At 51.5% G+C, this 27,406-nt stretch overlaps 1 protein-coding gene across 1 annotated transcript; it reads right to left on the minus strand.

Annotated features, from left to right (window-relative positions):
• Positions 1-2,212: 2,212 nt before the first annotated feature.
• GALNT6 (polypeptide N-acetylgalactosaminyltransferase 6) lies at positions 2,213-26,426 on the minus strand (the record flags this gene model as incomplete). Its single annotated transcript, XM_079716002.1, has 10 exons — positions 2,213-4,394; positions 5,441-5,593; positions 7,036-7,137; positions 7,750-7,881; positions 8,413-8,613; positions 9,996-10,113; positions 13,339-13,573; positions 14,610-14,759; positions 23,572-23,744; positions 25,936-26,426. The coding sequence occupies 10 exons, from the start codon at positions 26,424-26,426 to the stop codon at positions 4,281-4,283; spliced, it is 1,869 nt and encodes a 622-aa protein (XP_079572128.1). The 3' UTR covers positions 2,213-4,280.
• Positions 26,427-27,406: the final 980 nt, after the last annotated feature.

Below are 27,406 nucleotides of genomic sequence, written 5' to 3' on the forward strand. Positions count from 1 at the left end.
TGTGTAGTTTGTCATAAAGTTTGTCGCAAAATTGGGAAAAACCCAAGTATTCATCAATAGGGGAAGGTTAGAGAAATTGGGTTTAATCATATTAAGGAATACTATCCAGCTTTTTTAAAAAAATAAATTTATTTATTTGTTTTTATTTTTGGCTGCATTGGGTCTTCGTTGCTGCGTGTGGGCTTCCTCTAGTTGCAGTGAGCGGGGGCTACTCTTTGTTGTGGTGCGCAGGCTTCTCATTGCGGTGGCTTCTCTTGCTGTGGAGCATGGGCTCTAGGCGCACGGTCTTCAGTAGTTGTGGCTCACGGGCTCTAGAGCGCAGGCTCAGTAGTTGTGGCGCACAGGCTTTGTTGCTGCGCGGCATGTGGGATCTTCCCGGACCAGGGATCGAACCACCAGGGCTTCACCACCAAGGAATCCCAATACTATCCAGCTTTTAAAAAGAATGAGTTAGACTTAAATGACCTGACATGAAAAGATGTCCTTGGTATATTAAATGAAGATATCAAGTTTCAAACAATATGGTATTGTGTGTGTGTGTGTGTGTATTTATATATGTATTATGTATATTCATAGAAAAAGGGTATAGAAAGTTTATACCTAGAAATTATTACTTTTCTAGAAGTTATTACTTCTAGAGAATGAATCAATAGGTATGGCAGCGTCGTGAGGATCAATTTCACTTTTTCTTTTGTTGTAATTTTTCAGTCATATCTCATGGCTTGCAGGATCTCAGCTCCTCGACCAGGGATCGAACCCGTGTCCCCTGCATTGGAAGTGAGGAGTCTTAACCGCTGGACTGCCAGGGTAGTCTCTTATTTTTGTAATTAAAAATAAGAATATATTCTGGGACATTTATCTATTTTTGGCAATGGCGCCAATACTCTTCAAGTGGGAAACAGATCCCCAGAGGAGACGAGCCATGCAGTGCTAAGGGGAGAGAGGTTCCTGGAGCCAGGAGATAGTAACACAGGGCTAGTTAGCATCAAGAGTTTAAGCAGGACTTGGGCATCCCTGGTGGTGCAGTGGTTAAAAATCCACCTGCCAATGCAGGGGACACGGGTTTGAGCCCTGGTCCGGGAAGATCCCACATGCTGCCGAGCAACTAAGCCTGTGAACCACAACTACGGAGCCTGCACTCCAGAGCCCACGAGCCACAACTCCTGAAGCCTGCACACCTAGAGCCTGTGCTCCGCAACGAGAAGCCACTGCAATGAGAAGCCTGCGCACCGCAACGAAGAGTAGCCCCCGCTCTCCGCAGCAACGAAGACCCAACGCAGCCAAAAATAAATAAATAAGATTTTAAGCAGGACTTAAGGTTTTAGGTTAGCCTAAGAATGGTCAGAGTGGATTTTAATAGTGCAGATGTGGGGTTAGGGCAAGGCCATCCTCGGCTAAGGGGAGGCCAAGAAGCTGGTTTCTTGAGTCCTCCCAGTGCCCTGTTCGTGCCCTGTTCGTGCCCTCTCCCTCTTCTTGAGCACCTCTCTTCCCTAGTCCACCCTTCACCCCCAAACCTGCTGCATCTCTCAGTCCCGGTGGGTTACCCTTAGCTGACCGCCCTTGCGAGATGCTCTGCTGTTGTGTGGTCGGGGTGAGGAAACTGAGCACCACAGCAGGGCACCTCAGTTGGGCATGCATCATATCGGGCTGGAGAGCTGTTGAGTGATGCTATAGAGTATGAAGGATATTAGGATAAACGGCAAACTGTGCGTGATAAATGTCTGGATGTTTAATGCAACCAAGAGTAGGGCTAAGATTGGAGTTAAGGACTAAGGCTCCCTAGGATTTACTGGATTTATTAGTATGGCATTCAAAGCCTTTTCAATTGGGCCCCAGGCCACTGTTTTACAGGGCTGACTAACCCAGTAAGCACAGCAGGTACAAGTGCCTGAGGCCCACAATACTTTTTAGGCCCCCAAAAATGTTTGTTTCTTTTAAAATCAGAATACAATCATCCTGGATTATATTCGTTGTTATATCAATGCAGTTGTAAAACATACTCTTTGACACTTTTTTTTTTTGCGGTACATGGGCCTCTCACTGCTGTGGCCTCTCCTGTTGTGGAGCACAGGCTCCGGATGCGCAGGCTTAGCGGCCATGGCTCACGGGCCTAGCCGCTCCGTGGCATGTGGGATCTTCCCAGACCAGGGCACGAACCTGTGTCCCCTGCATCGGCAGGCGGACTCCCAACCACTGCGCCACCAGGGAAGCATTTTTTTTTTTTTTAACACTTTTTTAATGAAGGCACAAGTGCCTAGGGCTCATGAAAGCCATAGGGTGGTCCTGATCTTCTAGCTTCTACATTCACTGCGCCCTCACCCTGAAGTCCTCCTGGTTCCCTGCGTCCACTTGTACTGTTGTCCCTCTGTGACTTTTCTCACACTTGAGATCTTTGCTTACTGAGCTCTTCCTACCTGAGGATCCATCCTTTGAGGTCTAAGGTCAAATGTCACCAACTCTGTGAGGCTTCCCTAAATGGAAGGAATTGTTCTAATTCATGTAGCACATCTCTGAACATCTCCAGGCTCGGCATGACTTGCTTACATCCCTGTTTTCCCAGCTGAAGTATGAATTCCATGGGGGAAGAGCCTTATTATCTCCTCATGTCTACATGTGCTTGACACAGCGTGTAGGCTAGACTGTGGGGGCAGAGGATATTTGGAGACGAGACAGTGGCTGTGACAGAACTTTTCAGATGTGTGTGATTCTTCACAGCTTGAATCAACTGATCCTCCAAACGGATCAGCTAAGGGGCATTGCAGGGGAGGAGGAACCCAGTGCAAACTTCCTTTACCAATGCCATAAAACCTTTATTTCCACTGGGATCTCATGTGCAATTCTCTTCTCTTTCTGGGAAAGAACTTTTCCCTTTCCCCACTCCAGGACACGTCATGGCCACTCTCTCCTCTCCCTTTGGCTGGGCTACCCCATGGGACCTAGGAGACTTCCTGCGGCGGGGAGTTGCATGGGAAGCAGAGGCAGCTGTGGTCCCAGGGCACCCTCATGTGGTGCTGTCCAAGATGACAGCCTGCTACTCAAAGTAGAAAGCCCTCCAAGAAGGAATGAGTCCTCTGGGCAGCTGGGCTCTCTACTTCAGGCAAAGCAGCCATGCGTGATGGGGTCCAACTTGCTTGGGGAAGAGCTGACACGCACAGCAGGTCTGCTCTGTGCGGGGAGTTCACGCGAGACCCGCAGACATGGCGTCTTGTTAGGCGTCTTCCCAGGGCTCTTGTTAGCCTTACCTGGGTCCTAGACTCAGGGCTGCCACGTGGTTGTGTGGCCTGGGGCAAATAACTTCACTTATCTGGCCTTAGTTTCATAATATGAAAATGATAGGGTTGGACTAAAACGATGATTTTCAAATTGTGCCTTCAGACTTTTAGAAAAGTTCAGGGACTGGTGGGCAATGCCCTCACCCACCCTCATTTTCATCCATGGCTATTTTGCTTCTGAACTACATTATACATGGAGCACTGAAAAAAGGTTCTGGGACTTAAAACTGAGAATCACTGGCTCCACAAGCTTTCTTTCAAAACGAACATCCCAGGATTCCTAAATGTGGTCTCCCTCACGGCTACCTGGCTGCACTGCTCTAGGCTTTATGGAGACCAGCCAGCCAGAAATGATCAGACTGGAGGGAAGAGAGAGTGGGGAGCTGATGGCTAGTTGCCTAGTGTTCTTGTGGTATGGTGGGAGGACCCCAGGTTCAGGATACAGACCAGCTCCTTTATTTCTCTCTGCCTCAGCTTTCTTGTCTATAAAATGGGCACGGTGGTTCCTGTCTTTCTCACAGGACTATCGTGCAGATGAAATAAGATAAAGGATTCCTGTCAAGGAGCTTCAGGTAATGCTAGCAAGGGAGACTCTTAGACCTCTAATCCCTCTGGTAGAATATACTGTTTTACTGGATTCTGTGGGTGTTCTAGATGACCAGGGATTCAGGACGTGGCTGCAGAGGTACTTTTCTTGAATTCAGCATTGCTGCCCTGGGCTCTAGCCCAGCTGCCTCCTCTGCTTTGGAAGTCTGTTTCTAGGGCAGAAGGAGAGCTCTAGGTCACGTATTATGTGTTCTAACGGTCTCTTCCACCAACGCGGAGGAAAGAAAATGGGCCCAATGTTGCTGCAAGGAGTAGGAAGGTCCTGCCTTGATTTGCATCGGGTTTGAAATCCATCTTGAAGGCCGACAGGGAACTGACGACCAGGTTTTCAAACATCAGGTTCCCCCAAATCCTGTTTCCTAAGAGGCTTGTGGGGTCTCCCACAGGGGGGTGATCCAGGGCCTAGATGAAGAGCCAGTGCTGGTGGGGATCACTGGGATTGCAGGTGGCCATGGCTGGCTTTTTGTCCTTGGATGTCAGGCAGGTACCAGATCCTGAGTTCCTGATGAGTTGATCCTAAAAAGATGACACAGCAAAGGGTCAGCCTGGGCCTCAGACCTCTGACAGTGCTACTAGGGGGCAATGAAATAGGGGTCAGTAGACAAAAGGCAAAGGAAACCCAATGAGGCACAGAGAGGGCACTTCCAAATTCCTTTCCTTGGATGCCAGATATTCTGATGGGATGCATTCCTGAGTTTCCACCTGTGCGTGGTACCAATTCTTCACCCCCAGCTTTAGCATGAATGGCTGGAGCAGAGGAAAGCAGGACCATGGGCTAACTGAAAAAGGCTTTCAGGAATCCCCCTCCTCCAGATGGCCAGTCTCAAAGACCTGGGCCACTGCTGCCCACCCGCACCTTCTGCCTTTGATCATATTCAGACTCCTCCCTTCCCTGTAGCCCCAAGGTTAGGCTCCTCTTTCCCTAAGCCAAGGACTGGGGATTGGGGTGGAGTGGGGTGTGGAGGCTCATTGGGGGCTGATAGTTTGGGCCCAGTCCTGTAGAAGTTACATCATTTATCCTGAGGCAGTGTGGTGTAATGGAAAGAACCCATGCTTTCGAGTCAGATTTATCTAGATCAGAACCCCAGGCCTACCACTTACTAGTGAAGGGTCTTGGGCCAGTCACAAACTTGCTGAGCTTCAGCTGGCCCATCTCTAGTGACGGGGACACCACTTACTTGGGAAGAGCCTCTGGAAGATTAACCAAACCAATGTACAGGAGTGCATAGCCTTGTGCCTGGCACACAGAGGCCAGGCAGGAACCACAAGTGACTCTTCAACTTCATCTACTTGTGTTCAGCCTAAAAATACGTGAGCTATGACAGAGCTGGTCCTGGACCATAACCCCAACCCCATCTTTATATCAAGCAGAACCAGCCATCACCAAACCTTACTTAAGCCCTAAGAACCCTGCCTGTGACCAAGCCCACATTCTCCATACTTTCTATTGTACATTGTCCGGATCCACCCCATAGTATCTCAGGCAGACGATGCAGAAGGAAGGGAGGGGGCAGTTGTGGTCTCAGGTTCTTGATTCTGAGCTTTCTGGGCAGCTGACTCACCTGGGTGAATCCCCATTCCTCGTCCTCGGGCACTTGGCTATTCTTGCCAGTGAAGTGGCAGCCCCTAAGGCCCAGAGTGCCAGCACTGGCATACAGACACAGCTGCTTTGCGATGTTGTGGCGAAGGTCCCTCTGGGTTGTGTATTCAAAGTACTAGAACACAAGATAAGAGGAGGTCCTGAGGGGCAGGCAGAGAGTTTGCCCACCACCTTCCAAAGCCAACTGCCTTGAGATGCCAATCACAGATGGCCTCCTGGGGAGGAAAGTGAGTAGGTGCCAAGACTTTAGTAATTCATGCGCCACCGCATTTAGGGGATACTGGAATGACAGATAATAGTTACTAAATATTATTATTATTATTTTTTTTGCGGTACACGGGCCTCTCACTGTTGTGGCCTCTCCCATTGCGGAGCACAGGCTCCGACGCACAGGCTCAGCGGCCATGGCTCATGGGCCCAGCCTCTCCGCAGCATGTGGGATCTTCCCGGACTGGGGCATGAACCCGTGTCCCCGGCATCGGCAGGCGGACTCTCAACCACTGGGCCACCAGGGAAGCCCTAAATATTTTTTCTTTAGTTAAAAACTTAACTTAGGGACTTCCCTGGCGGTCCAGTGGTCAGGACTCCATGCTCCCACTGCAGGGGACACGGGTTCTATCCCTGGTCGGGGAACTAAGATCCCAAATGCTGTCAGCCATGACCAAAAAAAAGAAAAGGTAAAAAAAAAATTAGCCTCATTTAAAGCATTATTAGTGAAATCACGTGCTAGTTCTTTTCTTGCTAATAGATTACTATTGAACAAATGTTCACCAGTGTACCACCTAAAATCGCTATGCAGGCCAGCGGTACAGGAAATTGCTCCAGGATGACTTTGCCTTCATTTGCACATCCTGTTGGCATCCTGTTCAGTGGCCCATGCCACTCCTTTCCTTGTTTCATCTCTGTTTCAAGTGCCTCTTACTTACCAAATGCTGGGCATTCAGGGTAGATTGAGGGGCTGGGTCCAGGGAGGTTACTAGTTATTCCTCAGGGAAGAGCTGGGCATTGTAGGGCATGGGGGAAATTCCCAGGATGCCAGGTAGCTGTGAGATGTCAGTAGGTGGTTGTTTTGGGGTCACTGATGGGTGCTAGGATCATAGTGGTAGCTTCTGGGCAGGGAAGGCATTGAAGATAGAAGTTGAGTGTAGCTGAGGGGCTCAAAAATTTTCCACAGTTACCCTAAAACATCACTCAGCAGCTGGCATCCTCCAGGAAGCCTCCTCTGATGAACAATCCTCCCCTGCTGGGGTGGGGAGTGTGGGAAAAAAACCCTCCAAACCAAAAAACAATCCTCCCCCGCCAGCCCCTCTCTAGCAGCCAGCACTGCTGCCCACTCCTCTCTGGATGCCCCTGATCCACACTTAAGACCTTGTCTGTCGGTATCATGCATTCCCCCTCAGACTGGGAGCTTTCTGAGGGCAGGGCTGGTATCTCCCCTGTCTCTCTGGATCTCCCCTACCTTAGTCCTCAGGAAAGGACGATTCTGAGTGGAGGAAGGGGGCCTGTGAAGAGAGAAGATGCCCCAGAGACAGGCTTGCCTCGGGCTGGGCTCTGTACCTGGTTGCCGCCAAGGCCATGGCAGGTGTACATGATGAGGGGCTTTCCTCCATTGTTATTCTCTCCCACATCCAGGCAATGATCCATGCCGAGGTTCTTGAGCTGCAGAATGTTGAGCAGAGAGGGCAACCAGGGGAGCACAGTTAGGAATTTTTTGGTTTGTGGTGTGGGATCCATGTGGAATAAATGTGCACGGCTGGATTTCTCCTCTGTAACTTTCCTCCTCTGCTCATTAAGGCAGACACCTGAAGTGAATAGTAAAGTGAGGTGCAGAGCCCAGGGGTTGGGCAAGGTCAGGGTGGGCAACCTGCCAGGTCCCTGGGAGAAGCCCTCAGCATATGGGAATGTCCTTAAGAGCAGTGGTTCCCAAAGTGTGATCCCCAGACCATCAGCATCACCTGAAGGCTTGTTAGAAACGCAAATTTTCAGGCCCCAACCCAGTCCTACTGAATCAACAGCCTGTGTCTTAACAGACCTTCCTGGTGATTCTGATGCATGTGAGTATTTGAGAACCGCTGCTTAGGGGTTGTTTCCTCCTTATGAGGTTTTTAGCTAGCTCTAGAAGCCCAGGGTGGCCTCTCGGTCCTCCTCCTGGATAAGGGAGTGTGGACAGTAAAAATCAGTTGTTTGTCATCCAGCTGCGGGGTAAGTGGTCCTGAACTTCTCCCGGGGGTTCTGTGATGATGGGTAGGCACATTGGTTCTCAAGACTCACAGCTCCGTAGAAGGTGGGCTTCAGGTCAGGAACAAACATCTCTGGGTAAATGTTGTGCAGGAACCAGGAAAAGTTGTGACAGTTTAGTCGTTCCCTCAGCTGCAGTCGCTCCGAAATGTCACCAAAGGATTTCTGTCAACCAAGCCAGCCTCCTAAGGGTCAGTTCCACCAGCCTTGACCTTCTTGTCTGGGTGGAAGTAGCCCAGAGTTTCTGGGACTACTTCCTCCCAGAGTGGGTCTCCTGTTCATTCCTGCTCAGGACCAGTTGGGCCCCATATCTAATCCCAAACCCCCTGCCTTGGCTTTGGGACCCGCACCCATAGCACCACCCCCATCTCCTGTGAACTTCCAGTTTTCTCCCAGCCTTCAATTCCTAGTTTCTCAGAGTAAAGCCATTCTTCCCGTAAGAGGTTCTTCCTCCAAATCTTTTCTCCCTCCCCTCCTAAAAGATACTGGGGCTCTCCAGGCAGGGACAACAAAACCTCCTCTCCTCATTCTCTAGCCTCCAAAATAGAGCCTGGGCTCTAGCTCCCAAGGTCTAAGGGGTAAAGGCACCAGGTGGTGGAGATGGGTGGGTCTCTGTCATCATTACGCTCTTGACCAGGGGCTGGGATTCTGCCCTTCTATTCATCTGAACACCTCCTGAGCACCCTCCCCTCTCACCTCTCGGGCCATCTTTGCTGCCTGCAGATTCCTCCTGTAGAAAATCTCCTTGTAGCTATCCATCCAGACCTCAGCCAGGCGCACTTGGTTGCGAGCAATGACACTGATGCCCTTGGGGAAGGTGTGAGGGCTCTTGGTACGGAACACGTGGCCGACCACAGAGCAGGGGATGATCTCCAGCTGGCCCCCGCACTGCCACACCTGCCGTAAGAGGATATGGGATGGGGTTTTCAGGGGGTGGGTGGGAAAACCTCCCCCCAAGCAGCTCTGTTCCATTCCCAGGGTGCCAGACCCCAGGTCCACAGACTCAGGGAAATGCTGCGCTCTCTCGCTGGAAAAAAAGACACTGACCAGGCTTCTTCCCAGGCCATAACTACACAATCTCTGGCTCTCTGATGTTGGTTCACTCTGATTAAAGCAAACAGAAATTTGCAGGGCCCTGAGGGTTACCAGGGCCCACTTTGGAGAAGAGACAGTTGGCCAATTTTATGCACATCTACCTACTGTGAGCTCTGGCCACCTGGCTTTTTGACCTGGAAATGTGATTTTAACAGCTCACGCAGGTGTTACTAGAAACTCAAGCTCCTCCAAATCGAGATCAACTTGTGACCTAATCAAAGCATCCATTCATTAATTAATAGCTACCATCAGGTGGCTTGTGGTGATCACGTGGACCTTTAGCACACTAGCTTCCTTGCAGAGAGACTGAACAGAGGTCAGAGGCTCATGGACGAGCCTAGGATCAGAACCATGGGCGTTATGGTGACTGAGCTGGTGACCCTCCTCTGTCAGAGGGCTGGTTTACGACATCCCTTCCACCTGTGTCTTCTCCTTTTTTTCGGTTTTAGATTGGGAGGTATGTTGTCATTCATTTTAGTATAACAGCAGAAGAAATACATAATCATAGCCATAGCAACAGCAGGTATCAATGATGGGCTTGTACATGCCAAGCACTGTGAGAGGTGACTTCATAAACAAGCTCATTTACTTGTTAATTACTCTCCACTGGATGGGGATCTGTGTAGATTTCATGAAGAAGCAAGCCTTTCTTCCAACCTAATCCTGATTTTCCTTATTCCTGGAATCCCTCAGAGTTCTGGGGCCCACCAGAATTTGGCCATCCTCTTCTCCTACGGTTATGAAGAGCTTGCTGAACACAGGGGGAGGGAAACTCCTAAGACTACCAAGGCATGAGGTCTCTGACCTGGAAAGCAGAGCCTGATTTTTCCAGAAAAAGGATAGTGACTGCTTACTGACCTGTTCCACCTTCACCCTAACCCTTTTCCAACAGACATCATGAAAGATGTCACCGGTCCCCAGATGTCTGGTCCCTATGACCTCTATTATCCCTTCCCTCTGAGGAGTTCTGCCCAGTAATTTGTTCTCGGTTGTCCAATCTGACTCCCAAGGCCCTACTGCCATGGACAGGGAGGGGGCAGAGGGAGGGTGGAGCCATGACGGGAAAGAGCCACCCTTCCAAGTTCAGCTGAAGAATTGATACCCCTGCCACTGCCTAAGAGACAGGTTCTCAGGCCGTCCCCTGGGACGTTGTGGTTCCCCCGCGAAGCCCTCTTCACTCTCACCCGGAAGGACATTTCCACGTTCTCCCCTCCCCAGATCTCCATCTGATTATCATAGGTACCGATGTGCTCAAAGTAGGACTTGGAGATGGAGAAGAGGCCACCAGCGAACGTCGGGGATCTGGAGAGACAGAGGGAGAAGCATGTGCATCTTCTGGGGGGAAGAGGGGCCAGAACCTGGCGTGGAAAGCTGTGAACTCACCGATGACGCCTCCTAAACCCCCTCCCTCCTCCTTTCCTCTCACCTGGGATATGCAGCCCCTCTTCCACTAGCTTATGCACTTAGTAAATGTTTATTGAGCTTTTATTATGTTCTCTTCACCTTCTAAGATCAGGTTGAGGAGAGATGTAATTATCATGACTCTCTTCTAAAAGGCATTCATTCACCCATTCATTCAACCAAGGATGTGTTACACACGGGCTTCCAGGGCCTGTGCTACGTGTTAGTCGTGTCGTACAGAGTAAAGAGAGACAGATCTTGTCCTCTGAGAGCTCAGTGTAGTAGTTGAGGGAAAAGCCACAGTCGTTTGCTTTTTGGCAGCAAAGTTCCTAAAGCACAGTAGATACTCGGTTATCAGAAGCTATGTGAAATTGTTTTTGGACATAGGTGCTCCCAGAAACACAGTAGGAAGCGAGGTGAAATTAAGCTCAACTTGAACTACAGGGAGCATTTGGGGGCTACAACAAGATTCTGGCTTTCAGACAAAGGCAGGGAGGCACAGACCCATGTTTAGATAAATTGACAAAAACATCTAGAACTCAGATACCACGTTGCTCATGAGAGGGGCTGGGCTAAGGGCTGAAGGGGGGGGTGGGAGACAGGGCAGGAGTGCACACAGATCATTAGCTGTTGGCCTCTGTGCCACGCCAGGCTGGCTTGGATGGGGCTTTGCTGCCCTCAGTGGGTGGCTCCATGTGGCACAACCAAGCAGAAACCTTCTCTGTCAGCCCAGAACCGGTCAAGGTGCTTCACACACAGCAGGGGCTCAATCAGTGTTCACTGGACTGACTGGTCAAGGCTATTACCCAGGACCTTGGTGTTACCCTGTGGCTGTTGTTGTCGCCCTGAAGTTGGCTCCTGCAGCCACTTTCTGGAAGGAATTTTGGTTGGGAAACCCTCAAGCTCAAGCAAGCTTTCTGTCACTGGTTGTGGCCTCTCCCAGGGGTTCTAAGCCAGCCCAAGTAAGGCCAGGAAAGCCTCAGAGAGTCCTGGGATTCTAGATGAGCATTTTGGAACTAACCTGCTGCTTCCTTTTTAAAAAAATAATTTTATTTATTTATTTGTTTTTGGCTGCATTGGGTCTTCATTGCTGTGCGCGGGCTTTCTCTAGTGTGACGAGTGGGGGCTACTCTTTCTTGCAGTGCGCGGGCTTCTCATTGCAGTGGCTCCTTTTGTTTTGGAGCATGGGCTCTAGGTGCCCGGGCTTCAGTAGTTGTGGCACATGGGCTCAGTAGTTGTGGCTCGCAGGCTCTAAAGCACAGGCTCAGTAGTCGTGGCGCACAGGCTTAGTTGCTCCGCGGCATGTGGGATCTTCCTGGACCAGGGATCGAACCTGTGTCCCCTGCATTGGCAGGTGGATTCTTAACCACTGTGCCACTGGGGAAGTCCCTAACCTGCTACTTCTTCAGGGTTTCCCCGACCTGGGCCTGTCTCTTGGCTTTGAGAGGTCCCTCTGATCAAGAAGCCACTGACAAATTATCTCTGAGGATAAACTCTACACGGGGAACTTTGCTGCAGACCCACAACCAACAGGCAACCTCTGGAAACACTCTGCATTTCCTGGCCTGCTTCCTAGGGTCCCCTGCGTCCTCACCTCTCCTCCCGGCCTCCCGTTGACTTTGGGAGTGGAGGAAGGGAGGGTGCTGCCTGCAGGCCTCCTGGTGGGTACTATGCAAAGTGCCTCAGGCAAGCCCTGCACGCCACCAGGGCATTTGGACCAGGGAGCAAATTAATTCCTCAAACACTGGAGCTTTGTATTCCAGTTGTATGGTCCTCGGACATCAGAGAGGGGGACTTCAGTGATGGGTGGGGGTCAGGTGCCCTGTCCCTGACTGTGCCACTGTGTGCCTGGCCCCCAGCTTGGGGGAAGGGGGTTTTGTTGATGTACATCTCAAACGAACGACATCTATGAATCAAGCAGAGGGTCTATAGGGAGTTCTAATTTCTTTTCTCTCTCCTGCCTTCTCCTTTCCCCTCTGCCCCTTCTAAAGGACACAGAGCAGCTGGCTGTTCAGGATCCATGGGATTCCTTCCTGTGGCCCCCACCCGAGCCCTCTCTACTGAGGCTGTGGGCAGCATTTCTTAGGATTTGGGCATGTGCATGGGTAGAAAGCCTTCCCTTTTATCTCTGCTCACCGTATCCCCAAACTCTGCTTCCCTCCATTCCGGGTATATATATTTGGTTGACCCTTCAGTTTCCTGGCCAGTATAGGAAAGCAATGGCACAGATAATCCAGAAGCAAAGGGTACTCTATAAGTCACTCCCCAACTCAGTTTAGCTGAGACGTCTGTGGTCTCTACCACCACCAACAGGCAATCTGGAGAGGGAGGGGCAGGGTGGGTGTGTGAGGGGAAGGCAAAGCCAGCTGGGCATCAAACAATGGATAAGCTTTCAAGCATCTGCCCTCTCGCTCAGGGGTTGGCAGACTGTGGCCTGTGGGCCAAAGCTGGCCTGGCTTTCTAAGGTTCTGGCAAAGAATGGTTTTTACATTTTGAAAGGATTGTTTTTTGTAGCTGGCAAAACCTAAAACATCTGCTCTCTAGCCCTTTTCCCGAAAAAGTTCAGGGCAACTGCAACACACTGTAAACTGCAGGATATTTGTCTCTTTTCCTTTAATATGTTCTCAGTCTTTTCAAAGACGGTGACCTGGGTGCACACACCACCCCCTCTTATTATAATGGCTATTTTACAATGGCCTCTACCCTCCATCTCTCTGAAAGCAGAAGTCACACCCTGCTACATGTAGGGAGGAATAAATGGGCTAAGGTGTGGAAAGCCCTTAGCCCAGGGCCTGGCACACAGAAGGTGGTGAGTGAGAGCCAGCTGCTGTGGTGAGAGGTAGGACAGAGAGCCATGGCGGGGACACGGGCTTGGGTCCAGATTGGCGGGATGGGCATCCTTGTTCCACCGCTTTCTAGTGCATAGTCTGAGGCCAACTGTGCATCACCAGGAGCCTCAGCATTCTCACCTGCAAACCAGGCTAATCACAGTACCTCCCTCATAGGGGAGGACGATGAAATATGTCAAGTGCCTCATAGAGCACCTCATAAATGCTGACCTGAGATGGCCCAGGTCCCTGGGACCCCGCAGACCAGGATGTGGGCCCACCAGGCTACAGTACTTACTTGATGGGGTAGGTCTCACCCTTGCGTCTCTGCCTCTCATGGGAAGGTATGGTCTCCCAGCCGAAGGTCAAGCTCCAGTCAAAGTTGCCACGACTCTGGACTCGGCCCCTCTGGATGGGCTTGGAGAACTCGAAAGTGTTCAGGTCGATGGTGACGATGTTTGGACTCACCACCACCGTCTCGTCCTCGGCGATGCGAGCCAGGAGGGGCTCCAGCCAGCCGTGGAAGCACTCGCCTGCAGGCCAGCACCAGGAGGCGTCCGTCGGGGTCCTGCCCACAGCTGAGCCCGTGCCCCCCGCCCGTGGGGAGCCCCAGGAGGACACGCGCTCACTCCCCAGCTGTATACAGGGAAACATGTGCAAGCTCCACGGCCACAGAGGGTGGACAGGGATCTCCCAGGACCCTCCTACTCCTGCCCTCTCCCCGCAAAAGAGGTGAAGGTGGCTTTGGAGGGGAGAATGGAGGTCTCCGGGGAGTAACACGGTGGACCCAAAGGCACAGGGAAGGCCCTGGAGGGGTGTCTTCAGGGTCTGTAGCCTATCCACTCAGTCGGCCCTCCCCACCCAAGTGTGCGTTTCACAGGGGGGTGTCCCCTCTCCCAGGGATCTCTGCACCTCACGCTTCAGCTCCAGTTGTAGAATAATCACCCCTTTGGGATTTTCGAGGAACTGCATATATGACTTGATTTAGCCTTCATTTTGTTGGTGAGTGAGGGTGGCATCCTCATCCCACTTGATAGAAGAGAAAACTGAGGCCTGGTTAGTGGCAGGACCAGGACGCAAATCTAGGGCTTCTGACTCCAAGGCTATAGCTTCTTAGAATATGTATCACTGCTTTCAGGGAACATTTCTTTCTCTGACAATGGTGGGGAAGTGTTTTGTTTTGGGGCAAGAAGCAGGCCTTCCTGGCCCCACGTGGCCCTGCAGGAAAGTGCCACACCAACCAGTGCCCAGTGGAGACAGGAGGCCTCTCCGGGGGGGCTGAGCTCAGAATGAGGTTCAGATGGTCGGAGGAGAGAGGAACGCCTGGGGCTCCAGAACACACTCCCAGCAACTGTGGGGTCACCAGTTGTTTTAGGGCTGTGTGTGCCTCCTGATAACCATCCTTGGCACCGGGGTGAGAAAGGGGTAGAAGAAGCTAGGGGAGTCCCAAGCCTGCTTCGATCCTGGGACAGCAGAGCTGGAAGGGGCTCTGCTGAGGCCATGGTCCCAGCTCTTCATTCTGCCAGGGAGGGAAGGGGGACAGGGCCAGGCCGGCCCTCTTCTACTCACAGTGGGCATCCAGGAAGGTAAGCACCTCCGCCTGGGCCACGCTGGCTCCCAGCAGCCGGGCGGTGATCAGCCCCTTCCGTTCCTCCTGCCGTACCACCTTCACCACCTGCAGCTGCTTCACGTACTGTTCCAGCGGCTCCTTCAAGTACTCTGGAAGGGACAGGGTCATTGTCGCCAGCTCACCACTTTGTTGCAAACCTAATCCCCCGTGTGCACCAAGTCTGGGAGCTCTCAGGCCTCCAGCAGGCCTGCACTTTAACCCTCCCGCCCACACTGCGCTGAGCAACTCCACAGAAGCCCAAGGTTGTGGGGGTGGGGGTGGAAGGACGAGGTCCCCTGTGTGGTCCCACTGCCCGTGGCTGCCTTGCCAGGACGTTCCACCGGCTCTGTTGGGCCCATCCTGTGTCTGCTTACCGGGGCGCCTTCTCTGATGTGTGAGACAGGACCTCAGAGTTGTGTTTCTTTGGTCTCAAATCAAGTATCAACTTCTGACAAAGGCTCTCAGATGCCCCTCTTGGTCTCTGCACGCTCTCAGGCCCCCATCTTTTCAGAGCTGGGACTCGGGCCTCCCCTCCTTTCCACACCTGGGGGTTGGGGCAGTCATTTCTCCCTGTCTGAGTCCCTGTCTCCCAGGCTCTTCAGAGTAAGTCTGACAGGTAGAGCGGACACAAGTATTGATTTCTGGCTTCTGGGGCAGCAGCAAGAAGTCTTACTCTAATCCCCTTTTTAAAAAAATTTATTTATTTATTTATTTATTTATTTATTTATTTATTTCTGGCTGCGTTGGGTCTTTGTTGCTGCGTGTGGGCTCTCTCTAGTTGTGGCGAGCGGGGGCTGCTCTTCATTGCAGTGCGCAGGCTTCTCATTGCAGTGGCTTCCCTTGTTGCGGAGCACGGGCTCTAGGTGCACAGGCTTCAGTAGTTGTGTCTCGCAGGCTCAGCAGTTGTGTCTCGCAGGCTCTAGAGCTCAGGCTTCAGTAGTTGTGGCGCACGGGCTTAGTTGCTCCGTGGCATGTGGGATCTTCCTGGACCAGGGCACGAACCCATGTCCCCTGCATTGGCAGGTGGATTCTTTACCACTGCGCCACCAGGGAAGCCCCTACTCTAATCCTCTTTATTACCTCCTCTGCACATGGAATTCTTTAGGAAGATGAAAAGATGCTGAGCAGCTTTTTAATTACATTTAAAAACCATGTACCCAGCACCTCCGAGCCAGGCACAGTGGTGTGCCTGGCCACCCAGGGAACGGGCGACGGCAGGGTAGGTGATGAGTGAACAGCCAGAGGTGGTGCAGGGCTGGGGGAGTCTCCAGGAGGGGCAACCATCCTGAATTGGAGGGGGTGGGGAAAGCGCTTTGAAGGCAGGGGTATCTGCTGAGATCTCCAGCCCCTTCTGAGAGGGTGCTCACTTCATGACTCTTGTTATTTAGTCAGAAATCCTCAGAGCATTAAATATAGCCCTATTCTAAAGCAATCCACCTTGGAACATAGTCCAAATCTTAGTGATGTTTCAGTAACTGATATTTTGGTTTATCTGTGCCACCGTTCTCTTCCCCACTGTGCAGAATGGAGTTGCCTGTGGTTTCAGAAGTGGTGGCGCGGGGCAGGTGTGACGGCTGACTGTGTCCTTTCTCTTGAGGGCTGTGGGATCGGCCCAGAGCTTAGGCCTCGCTCTCAACGCAGTGTCACACAAACTGGGGTCCGAAGTCAGTTTTGTGGAGGCGCGATTGATCTCTCGCTCTACTCGTTTTGTTTTTCTTTTTGGCCACACCGCGTAGAATGCGGGATCTTAGTTCCCCCGCCAGGGATCGAACCCGGGCCCCCTGCAGTGGAAACTCGGACTCTTAAGCACTGGACCGCCAGGGAAGTCACTCTATCTCTACTTTGACACACTCACACACACACACACACACACACAGGCAGTGCCCAAATACTTGAGCACTACTATGTGCCACTCATGGAACTAGGTGCTTCCATGTTGACTTTTTTTTTTTTTTTTTTGTGGTACACGGGCCTCTCACTGTTGTGGCCTCTCCCGCTGCGGAGCACAGGCTCCGGACGTGCAGGCTCAGTGGCCATGGCTCACGGGCCCAGCTGCTCCGCGGCATGTGGGATCTTCCCGGACCGGGGCACGAACCCGTGTCCCCTGCATCGGCAGGTGGACTCTCAACCACTGCGCCACCAGAGAAGCCCTTGACTTTCTTATTTAATCTTCTCTGTGAAGATTAAAGCGCTATGATATAGGGAGTATTGTCCCCAATGTTTATGAGTCAAAATTAGCCTCATTTGGCAGCTTCAGCCCAGCACTCACTAGCAAACACCTGTGAACACGCTGCCAGGTGCCAGCCACTCTCCTGGGCAGGGAGGGCCGGGGTCTGGGTCCTGCCTTCACGGAGCTCCTAGGGTCATCCTCCAAGTACAGCCCCGAGTGCTGGCTCTAACAGGGAGGTGGGAGGATCCCCGTGCGGGAGCCTTACCTTCTCGGCGCGGCTGACGGCGGACATTTCCCCTGAGAACATAACTGTGCTTACAGGAAGTTCATGGTGGTGGAGATAACCCAGGGACAAAACATCATAGGAAGTGGGTTTTGTGGTAAGAGCACGCCAAGCATTGAGCTGTGAACGTCAGGGCAGCCTGAGCTCTACAGAGCCCTTCTCCCACGCCTTCCCTCCAATCTCGGGTGGCTAGGTGGCACCTGGGAATTCTGAGCGTGAGCCTCAGGCCCTTTGACGGGGGGTGAGATAGCTCTCCTGAGTCATGCCCCTCCCTGGACCCACTGGACATAAACCCAAGAGCTGAGTACAGCAGAGCCGAGTGTGGAAAGACAGACGTTCCCAACCCTTCTCCCTTATGTCCCCCAGACGAGACCCTCCTCATTTAGGTTCACACCACACCACCCCAGCCCGGCTTCATTCCTCACGACTGGAGTCTATGAGACTCCTGTGACCTCCCACACACATGCCTTACTCAGTGCCATGTTTGAAATAAGATGCTCCTGGGCCTTTTTTCCTGGCCTTGCCATCTTCACTTGGATGTCTAACAAAACCACAAACCTAACACGCCTGAAATGGAGCCCCCGATTTCTTCCCTACCTGCCCTCCCAGCCTCCCCCCATGTAAATACATGGTACCAGCATCCCTCCAGCTGCTCTAAACTAGGAATCGTGCTGGATTCTCCCCCTCTCCCCCTCCACAAACAGTCCTTCAGCAAATATGGCCAGTTCTCTCTCTCCATCCCCACCGTCACTGCAGCAATCATGTCTTAAGTGGTCTCCCGGCCTCTACTCTACACTCCTCTTCCCAATCTACTCGTGACATAGCAGCCACAGTGAGTTCTCTCTTAAAACTATAAATCACATCATGTCACTACGGTGGTTTAAAATTGCACTTAAAAAACGAATCCTGGGCTTCCTTGGTGGCGCAGTGGTTGAGAGCCCGCCTGCCGATGCAGGGGACACGGGTTCGTGCCCCAGTCCGGGAAGATCCCACATGCCGCGGAGCGGCTGGGCCCGTGAGCCATGGCCGCTGAGCCTGCACGTCCGGAGCCTGTGCTCCGCAACGGGAGAGGCCGCAGCGAGAGGTCCGTGTACCGCAAAAAAAAAAAACAAAAAACCCCACCGAATCCAAACAGTATGATGGTTCCTCAAAAAATTAAACAAAGAACTACCATATGATCCAGTAATTCCACTTCTGGGTATACAGCCAAAATAACTGAAAGCAGGGACTCAAAAAAATATTTGTACAGCCATGTTGATAGCAGCATTATTCACAACAGTCAAAAATGTGGAAACGATCCAAATGTCCATGGGTGGATGAATGAATAAACAAAGGTGGTCTACATAAACAATGGTATACTCAGCCTTAAAAAGGAAGCAAATTCTGACATGTGACAACATGGATGAACTTTGAAGACATTATGCTAAGTGAAATAAGCCAGACACAAAAGGTCACATACTGTATGATGCCACCTATACAAGGTACCTCCAGTAGTAAAATTCATAGACAGAAAGTAGAATGGGGGTTGCCAGGGGTTGGGGGGCTAGGGAATGGGGAGTTATTGTTTAATGGGCATAGAGTTTCAATTTGGGAAGATGAAAGAGTTCTGGTGATGGTTTCACAACAATGAGAATGTATTTAATGCCACTGAATGGTACATTTAAAACCGGTTAAGGGCTTCCCTGGTGGCGCAGTGGTTGGGAGCCCGCCTGCCGATGCAGGGGACGTGGGTTCGTGCCCCGGTCCGGGAAGATCCCACATGCCGCGGAGCGGCTGGGCCCGTGAGCCATGGCCGCTGAGCCTGCGCGTTCGGAGCCTGTGCTCCGCAACGGGAGTGGCCGCAGCAGTGGGAGGCCCGTGTACCGCAAAAAAAAAAAAAAAAAAAACGGTTAAGATGGTAAATTTTATGTATATTTTACCACACACATTCAAAAATCTAAACACTACACTATTGCTTAAAAAGGTCTTGTGATTCCGTTCTGCTCACCTTTGTAAACTCACTTTGTACCGGTGCTGTTTCTGCTTCCTTGCTCGCTTCTCTGCAGCCATCCTGACCTTATTTCTGCCCCATTAACACACTAAGCCTCAGGGCCTTTGTGCTGGCTGTTCCCTTTGTGGGGAGCACTCAGAGTAGCCTTTCTTGGCTACTCTGACTAAAAAAGCTGCCTAATTACTTAGTAGCCCATCACCTGCATTCTTATTTTTCCTCTAATTTAATTTCTTCATAGCAATTACTATTATCTGCAATTATTATTTTCTGTCTTTCCCATTAAAAAAGTAAGCTCTAAAAAGACAGACACCTTGTTCAACTGTTCACTGTTATATCCCTGGAGCCTGCCCAGGGTCTGGTGCTCAGTAGGTACTGATAAATACTTATTAAGCACATCAGTGAACTGCCTTTATTTACACTTCTCTTGTGGACTCTCCCCCTCTTCTTTGGCTGCTGAAAAATCTAGAAAAGAAAAACAAAACAGAAAGCCTTTCTTGTAGGGAGGACTTCCTCTCTTAACTTTTCCTCTCTCATTTTATGCTGTTTTCATTTCATGCCCATCTATACTCTATCCAGCCTCAAATCGAACTGCAATGGGGAAATTTTTCTTGATTAATCCTTTTGCAAGGAGAACAGGAGAAGGGAACGAGTGTAACACCCTTTGGGCGTATCCTACAATCCTCCTGCCCAGATGGAACATTTAGACACTGGGCTATGTTTTCGAACCCAAATCAAGACTCATTATCGGCCTCTTTCCATCTCCCAGCGTGAGGATTAAACTGGCAGGTGCAACTGACAGGCGGGAATAGCAGAATTTCTTTATGGGAAGAAAATATTGAATGGAAACTTTCCTAGAAAATCCAGGACATAGAGTTACTCCTATAGCATAGAGACATCTTCCTATATTATAAAACAAGGACAGAGGTAAGAAATAGCAGTAATAAAGCAACTTTACCTGTTAGAATAGACACTGGAAGTTGTAATTCAACTAGAATGGGGGGCTTTGAATAATTCCTGACTTGCATTACTGGTGTCTCTTAGGAGTTGAGGGGGCCACGAGAGAAACTGCCACTCACTTCAGTTCTGACCGGCCAGGGGAGATGGCAGTGGGGAAAATCGTGGGCTAATCCAAAGCGCTCCCAATGTCTCCTCCCCTGCGTTTCTCACAGTGTGTTTCCTGACTTCAGGGCCGCCCCTCCTCTCCTTTCCTTTCCCTGCGGATCCCTCTTCCCTTCCTACAGCCCCTCTCCCAGGCCAACCCTGTCTCCCCACTCCTCCTCTCTCCTTGAGGAACTTGCTCACAGAGGATCCTGTTCATATCTCGGCTCTCTGGGTCCTTTGTAAGTGTCTGATTTCCTCCCAACCATCTAGCGAATTCCCACAGGAGGGAGGCATAGGTTCTACTCAGCCTCCCTGCCAAGGGCAGGGCAGGGCTTTGGACAAGGGGTTGCCCTGTCTGGGGCATGGTAGATTGACAGGCTTGGGGGGGGCCAGTTTTTAGGAGCTTGTGGAATGTGCCAGACCAAGAGTGGACCTCGGCTGCTGACCTGGCCATGCAGGAGGGAAGTCTGTGCCTGGGGACGGACTGTGAAGTGGGAAAGAAAAAGTTCCCCAGCCTGGCACAGGGCCTCTTTCTGATACCCGACCCCCAGTATCAAACGCCCGTACACTTGTGGCCAAACCGTGCTGCCGGGCACCTGGATAGGAGGACAGAGAGCAAAGACATTGAATTTCAGCAGAGACACAGCCATTGTTTGTGTGTGTGTATAATGAGAGCCAGGTGATCTGATCAAACGGTCAAACGTGTGGGAAATTTTATCCCACCGTGGACTGCAGAGATTTCTGACCATGGATCTGAGGGTATTTTTCTTTCTTTGCTGAACTGAACATTGCTGAAAGTATCTCTAGAGTCCCAAAGCCCTCAAGGTAGGGTGGTTTATCCCGGGGTCCACAAATTCCCTGGAATTACATGCACAAATGTGGGTGTGTGCACACTTGTGGCAGCTGTGCACTGTTCTAGAGAGAGGGGCATAGCTTTTAACAGATTGTCAAAGGAGGCCAGGACCCAGGAAACTAAGAATGGCTGGTTTCGGTTTTTCAGGCAGGTGATTCCGAGATGCTGGAGCTGGCTGTATGAGAGAGTCCAGGGCAACAAGGGAGAGGCCACCAGAAGGAACCGGAACAGGTCGGGTGGCCCGAGAGGGGCGGGCTCTTTGCCAAGCCCACCCTACTAGGCACAGGCCACTCTGCCCTTTCAAAGCTGTCCGTGGCAGCCTGGCACTACATCACTGGCTGGCCTGGTCAGAGGAACTGCCCATCTGTGCTTTAGGGATGTACACAATTCTGAGTGACAAGTTGAAACTGTTTAGAACTTCCACCACATGGGATTCAAGGGAAGAAGCTTCTGAGGGATGGGCCGCTCAGGGTTGTGGGGAGAAGGGTTATGAGAGCCCAGTTTGAGAGGAAGGGCAGCTGATACACTGGTTCCCACTCCTTACACACAACCTGCTGCTACGGAGATTCCCGGGAGGCCATTCTCAAGCCCCAACCCTCTCCGCCAAACTCTCTGCCCCTCCCTTTCCAGAAGCTAATCTCTCTGCTCTTTATCCACCAGACCCTTTCACTGCATCGCTGATGCTTGTCTGCTTTTGCTTTGTAAGTACTGCTAGGTGTCTGTCCTTCCCGGGGAAATGTGAGCTCCCTGAAGAAATGGACTCAACAGTGCCCATACTCAGCTCCTCCTCGCACGGCCCTCCCCGGCCCTAGTCCTCTTCCCCAGAGGACAGGAGGGGGCTGGGGGAGAGGAGGAGGCGTCAGCAGCTCCATTGGAGGGGCCGCTCAGTTCCTGCCCTCAGTACGGGAGCATGGGCACAGGAAGCCAACCCGGGAGAGCCCCAGCCCCCATGTGCCACCTGGGAGGAGGGCTCAGCTCCTGGAGGACCCCAGTCTACAGATGCATGGGTCTCGCAGTCCCTTTCCTAGTTCTGGCCCCGGCATCCCATGCCCAAGTGATTTATGAACTTCCTCTCTGGACTCGGGGTCCTCTTCCTCTCTTCCTGACAATTACCCTCCCCAAAGCTGCCATCCTTCTGAGAGAAGGTCACTCTCCAGCTTAAGCACCTTCAATGATACCTCGTTTTATTCCCCCCCCCCAAATAAATACTTTTAGCACGGCATGGATTTCATTCAACATCTTTTTAGTGTCATTTCCCACAGCACAAACACACTGATGTTTTTCTTTTTAGTGTCATTTCCCACAGCACACACACACTGATGTTTTTCTTTTTAGTGTCATTTCCCACAGCGCAAACACACTGATGTTTTTTCCGGAAGTTCTCTCTTCCGGGACTGCCCTTCAACACCTCTTCTCTCCCTAAACACTCGGGCTTTCAGGCGCCGCTCTCATCTGGCCTCCATGGTGGACGGCCCCAGCCATGCCACACAGAAATAACACCTCCCATAGCGCCTTGCTCCCATACAAAGAATAAAATGAAACTAATGCACACGGAGCTCTTACTCGAGACTAAGTGCTCTGTAGCGCATGAATGATCTCATCTACCACCTATCTCTGAGCCCTCGGCCGCCATTGTCTTCATTTTTAGAAGAGGGGACTGAGGTTCAGAGAGGCTAAGTGTCTTGCCCAAGGTCACAGAGCTAGGAAGAGTCAGAGCTGGGACGTGAGTTCCTGGGTGTCAGACTCTCAAGTCCATGCCTTTTCATGTCCGTTGGGGTGTGTTACAGGCCACACCATTGTGGCTGGTGTTGTTAGCAGTCATCTGACTATGCGGGCTGTTAGCCTACTCAGGGCAAGATCTGTCTCATTTGTCATTTGTCTTTTCTTTTGGCCACATGGCACGTGGGATCTTAGTGCCCCGACCAGGGATCGAACCTGAGCCCCCTGCATTGGAGGTGTGGAGTCTTACCCACTGGACCGCCAGGGAAGTCCCTCATTTGTCATTTGTCATACTATGCCCTATGCCTAAGTCAGCGCCAGGCACAAAGTACTCCGTAGATGTTTCTGGAATTTCTTTGAATGGTGAAAGTCTGGCGAGCAACCTCACTTGTCTATTACCAACTATAGCAAAGGGCTTCTGAGGTGGAATCTTCAAGAGCAAAGGAATGGTCCGGCAGGTAGGAAACAGAGGGAAGGCCGTCCCCACCCTCTGCCCTGCCCTGACCTCTCCTGGCATTTCTAACTTGGGGTTGGGCTTGGCAGCTCTAAGGGAGTCCTTGAAGCCAGAACTGCTAAGCTTTTGGAGCTTTTGGGGTAAAATGTGAATGAAGCTTGGGCTCTAGAAATGTGGTCTACCTGCCCCCTGGCCCCCACCTGCCTTCTTCCTGCTCCTAGCCTCTAGGATGAGCTGTGATGCCAGACAACAGGCCATGAGGCAGTGCCTGTTCCCTCAGGAGCACCTGCCCTCTTTCACAGAATACCAGGGGAGACCCCAGGCCTCTCCTTGGGGGGCCCCTTCGCCTCACCTTCCGTGCTGGCATCATCCACCAGTATGATCTCCTTCAGCAGGATGGCTGGGGTGGTGTGCAGGACACTGTACACCGTCCGCAGCAGCGTGGACCAGGCCTCATTGTGGAACACAATGATGACACTGGTGGCAGGCAGTGGGGGACAGCGCCGGAACTTCTGGTCGACACATCTGCAAGGGTGAACGTGTAGATACAGCTCTCCAGGTCCCTGGGAGTTCCGGGGGCAGGGAGGGCTTGGTCCACAGATTCCTATAACCATCCTTTGCTCCTTGGATCCCCCAGCCTCCATTCCCCATTGGAGCTGGGAATAGCTGCTCCCTGTTTCCAGCTTCCCCACTATTTGCCACCTACTCTGAGCCTCTGCATAGGTCCTAACCAACCCACTCCAAAACCTGTCTTCCCCAGAGCTGTCTTGGTGCCCCAGCGGTGATGCCGAGGGCATCCCCCTCACTTCTCTCATCTGCTCTAGGAGTTCCCAGGGCTGACTCTCTCTTCCTCAGTGATATGTGTGCTGCATAAAGTGTAATCCAGTCCAGAGGTCCCAGAGAGTAAGTAATAAAAGGCAACTCTGACATCTGAGAAAAGTGACTACAATTTCCATACTCAATAAGAGGAAAAGGCTTTTCTCTCTACAATGTACAGTTTCTTTCTAATCCATTTCCTCATGAATTCCCTGGAATCTGATACTATTATCACAAAAAATTTCCTGTGACCTTTTCTCTATCCTCATCCGCTCCAGCCACTCTGTGGCACTTGGCCACATTGCCACCCTCTCTGACACGCCATCTCGGCTGGGGGCAGGAATGTGTGAATGCTGGATCTCAAGGAGTCATGTGGCCTAATGACCTTTCTTTTTTTTTTTTTTAATCATTATGGTTTTAAAAAATATATATTTATTTTATTCATTTATTTTGTTGTGACAGGTCTTAGTTGCGGCTTGTGGGCTCTTTAGTTGTGGCACATGGGCTCCTTGGTTGCAGCAGGTGGGCTCCTTAGCTGTGGCATGCGAACTCTTAGTTCTTAGAGAGAAACTGTACATTGTGTGGCATGCATGTGGGATCTAGTTCCCTGACCAGGGATCAAACCCAGGCCCCCTGCATTGGGAGCATGGAGTCTTTTTTTTTTTTTTTTTTTTTTTTCGGTATGCGGGCCTCTCACTGTTGTGGCCTCTCCCGTTGCGGAGCACAGGCTCCGGACACGCAGGCCCAGCGGCCATGGCTCACGGGCCCAGCCGCTCCGCGGCATATGGGATCCTCCCAGACCGGGGCACGAACCCGTATCCCCTGCATCGGCAGGCGGACTCTCAACCACTGCGCCACCAGGGAGGCCCCGGGAGCATGGAGTCTTAACCGCTGTGCCACCAGGGAAGTCCCCTGATGCCCTTTCTTAACCCCCTCTGCTGATCAGAGAGATTTCTCAGGGGCCTTCCAGAGGAGACTCCCAGACTTCCTCCACTGGCTGCCCTCATGCCACTGCCTGCCCTCATGCCACTGCCCTTCCCTGCTAGGAGCCCTGATAACTTGGGGTGGTTCCATGTTCTAGGCCTCCAATACTAGGTCCTAGTCTGAGGAACCCCAGGTTCAAAGTCCTAAAGAATCATGAACTTGAGGACGGGAACTGCCATGTGAGAAAAGGCCAAAAAGGGTATTACTCTTGAGTTGGGAATGACAAAGTCTACATGAGAAAGACACAAAATCTTTGACGTGAGGACAGTATGAACACAGACTGAAGTGGCTACGGCTCAAAGATCTAAGAACTGGTTGACTGCCTGGGATTGAAAGTACAAACAGCTTCAAATAAAGATTGGAGTGAATTCTTGGCCCTGTGAGTCTTCACTGAAAGAAACCAGGAGGTGTGGGGATAATCCTGACCATCAGGGCTGCTGTTGGGAAATGCCCTTTGCCAAGAGCTCAGCAGCAGAGTCCTGCAGTCTCTAGGGCAGGCCTCAGCATGGGGCAAGGCCACCGAATATGTGGCCTGCAGTCAGGCCTTCCCCGTCACCCCTAGGCCAGGTCTGGTCCCAGCCCAGACAGAGGTCCTTTTTCTGTACCGTCACCTTCACAATTGTGTTTCATTCTCATAGGTCTCCCTGAGTCTCTGGCCTGACCATAATACGAACCCCACACAAAATCTTTGACGTGAGGACAGGATACAAAATCTTTCTGTATCAAAAGATACAAAATCTTTTGTACCCTGGGATAAGGGCAATTGATTAGGAAAAGTGAGGGCTTAGAGGAAATCCTTGCCCATACTCTAAAATCCCTGTCAGCCCTTTACCTGGCACTCAGCCCGTGGCCATGGCCATACCAGCCACGCCTTCGGCAGAGCCCTGGCCTCACCCCAGGACACGGCGCTACTTACTCAGGGGGTCGGGTGTCCGGGCCCAGGGCCCTCTGCAGGGAGATGCGGTCACTGGCAAAGGCATTGAAGCAGTGCTTCTTATAGCCCTCTTCCTTTTCCTGGGTCTCCTGGGGCGTCCACTCTTTCTTCTGAAATGCTTTCCCATCTGCCCCAGGGCCATTGGGGTCCTGTGGTGGCCGTTCCCAGAAGGGCTTCAGCTCAGCTGGGGCATAGAACTCGGGGAGGCAGGTCCGGTTTGTGGAGGCCAGTGTCTGCTGGGGCTCCGGAGCCCTGATCTGGAACTTGGGCATTGAATCCCTGAGGTTGTGCACGGCCCCCAGCATGAGGTCCAGGACATGATCCTTCTGGCTCACCAAGGACTTCAGCCATGGTTTCTCTGTGGCCTGCTCCCTGCCGCTTACATCCCTCTGCAGGATGAAGAGGAAGAGCACGAAGGCGCTGCCCACCATGGCCAGGCGCACGGCCATGTGGCGTCTGCGGAGCAGCCTCATTCTCTGGAACCGATGGGAACCCCAGCTGGGTCAGCTCCAAGTGCTGGCCCGGCCTTGGAAATAGCCTGATGTGTCGTGGTGGGCACACCCTGGGGCCTCGGCCTGAGAAGGGGCAGGATGAGAGAGAGAAGTGACCCAAGGCAGTGGTGGGGAGGGAGTCGGGGGATTCCGGGTTCGCGTCCAGCCTCTGCTGCTGAATGGTGACATCACCTTAGCCCAGTCACGTCACTTTCCTGCACCTAAATTTCCTCCATCCAGAAAATGAGGAAAATGGACTCCGTTTCTTTTCTGCCCTAAGATTCTGACATTCATGGATCTAGAATAATTGGAACACTGAAACTCTACATGAAGAGATTTAATCAACTTAACCACTTTGAGAAACAATTTGGCATTCTCTAGAAAAACTTAAAATGTACATACCCTATGACCCCACAGTTCCCTCTCCTGGTTTTACATCCCAGGTAAACTCTGGCGCACGTATGCCAGGAGGCATGCACAAGAACGTTTCTAGCAGCACTGACGAAAAAGGCAAAAATCAGAAACAATCCAAATGTCTGTCAGTGTTATAATGAATAAATAGCGTGAAATATCCACAGCACAGAGGACTGCACAGCAGTGACAAAGAATGAACCACTTCTACATGCCACAACTTGGATGCAATGTTGAGTGAAAAAAATCACGTTGCAGAAAGATACATCCAGTGCTCGCTTCTGCAGCACATATACTAACATTGGAACGATACAGAGAAGATTAGCATGGCCCCTGTGCAAGGATGACACGCAAATCTGTGAAACGTCCCATATTTTTTGCAGCACTATAGCCAGGACATGGAAGCAACCTAAGTGTCCATCGACAGATGAATGGATAAAGAAGATGTGGCACATTTATACAATGGAATATTACTCGGCCATAAAAAGAAACGAAATTGAGCTATTTGTAATGAGGTGGATGGACCTAGAGTCTGTCATACAGAGTGAAGC

The sequence above is a fragment of the Hyperoodon ampullatus genome (assembly GCF_949752795.1).
Source record: "Hyperoodon ampullatus genome assembly, chromosome: 11".
In the NCBI taxonomy this organism is placed as follows: Eukaryota; Metazoa; Chordata; class Mammalia; order Artiodactyla; family Ziphiidae; genus Hyperoodon; species Hyperoodon ampullatus.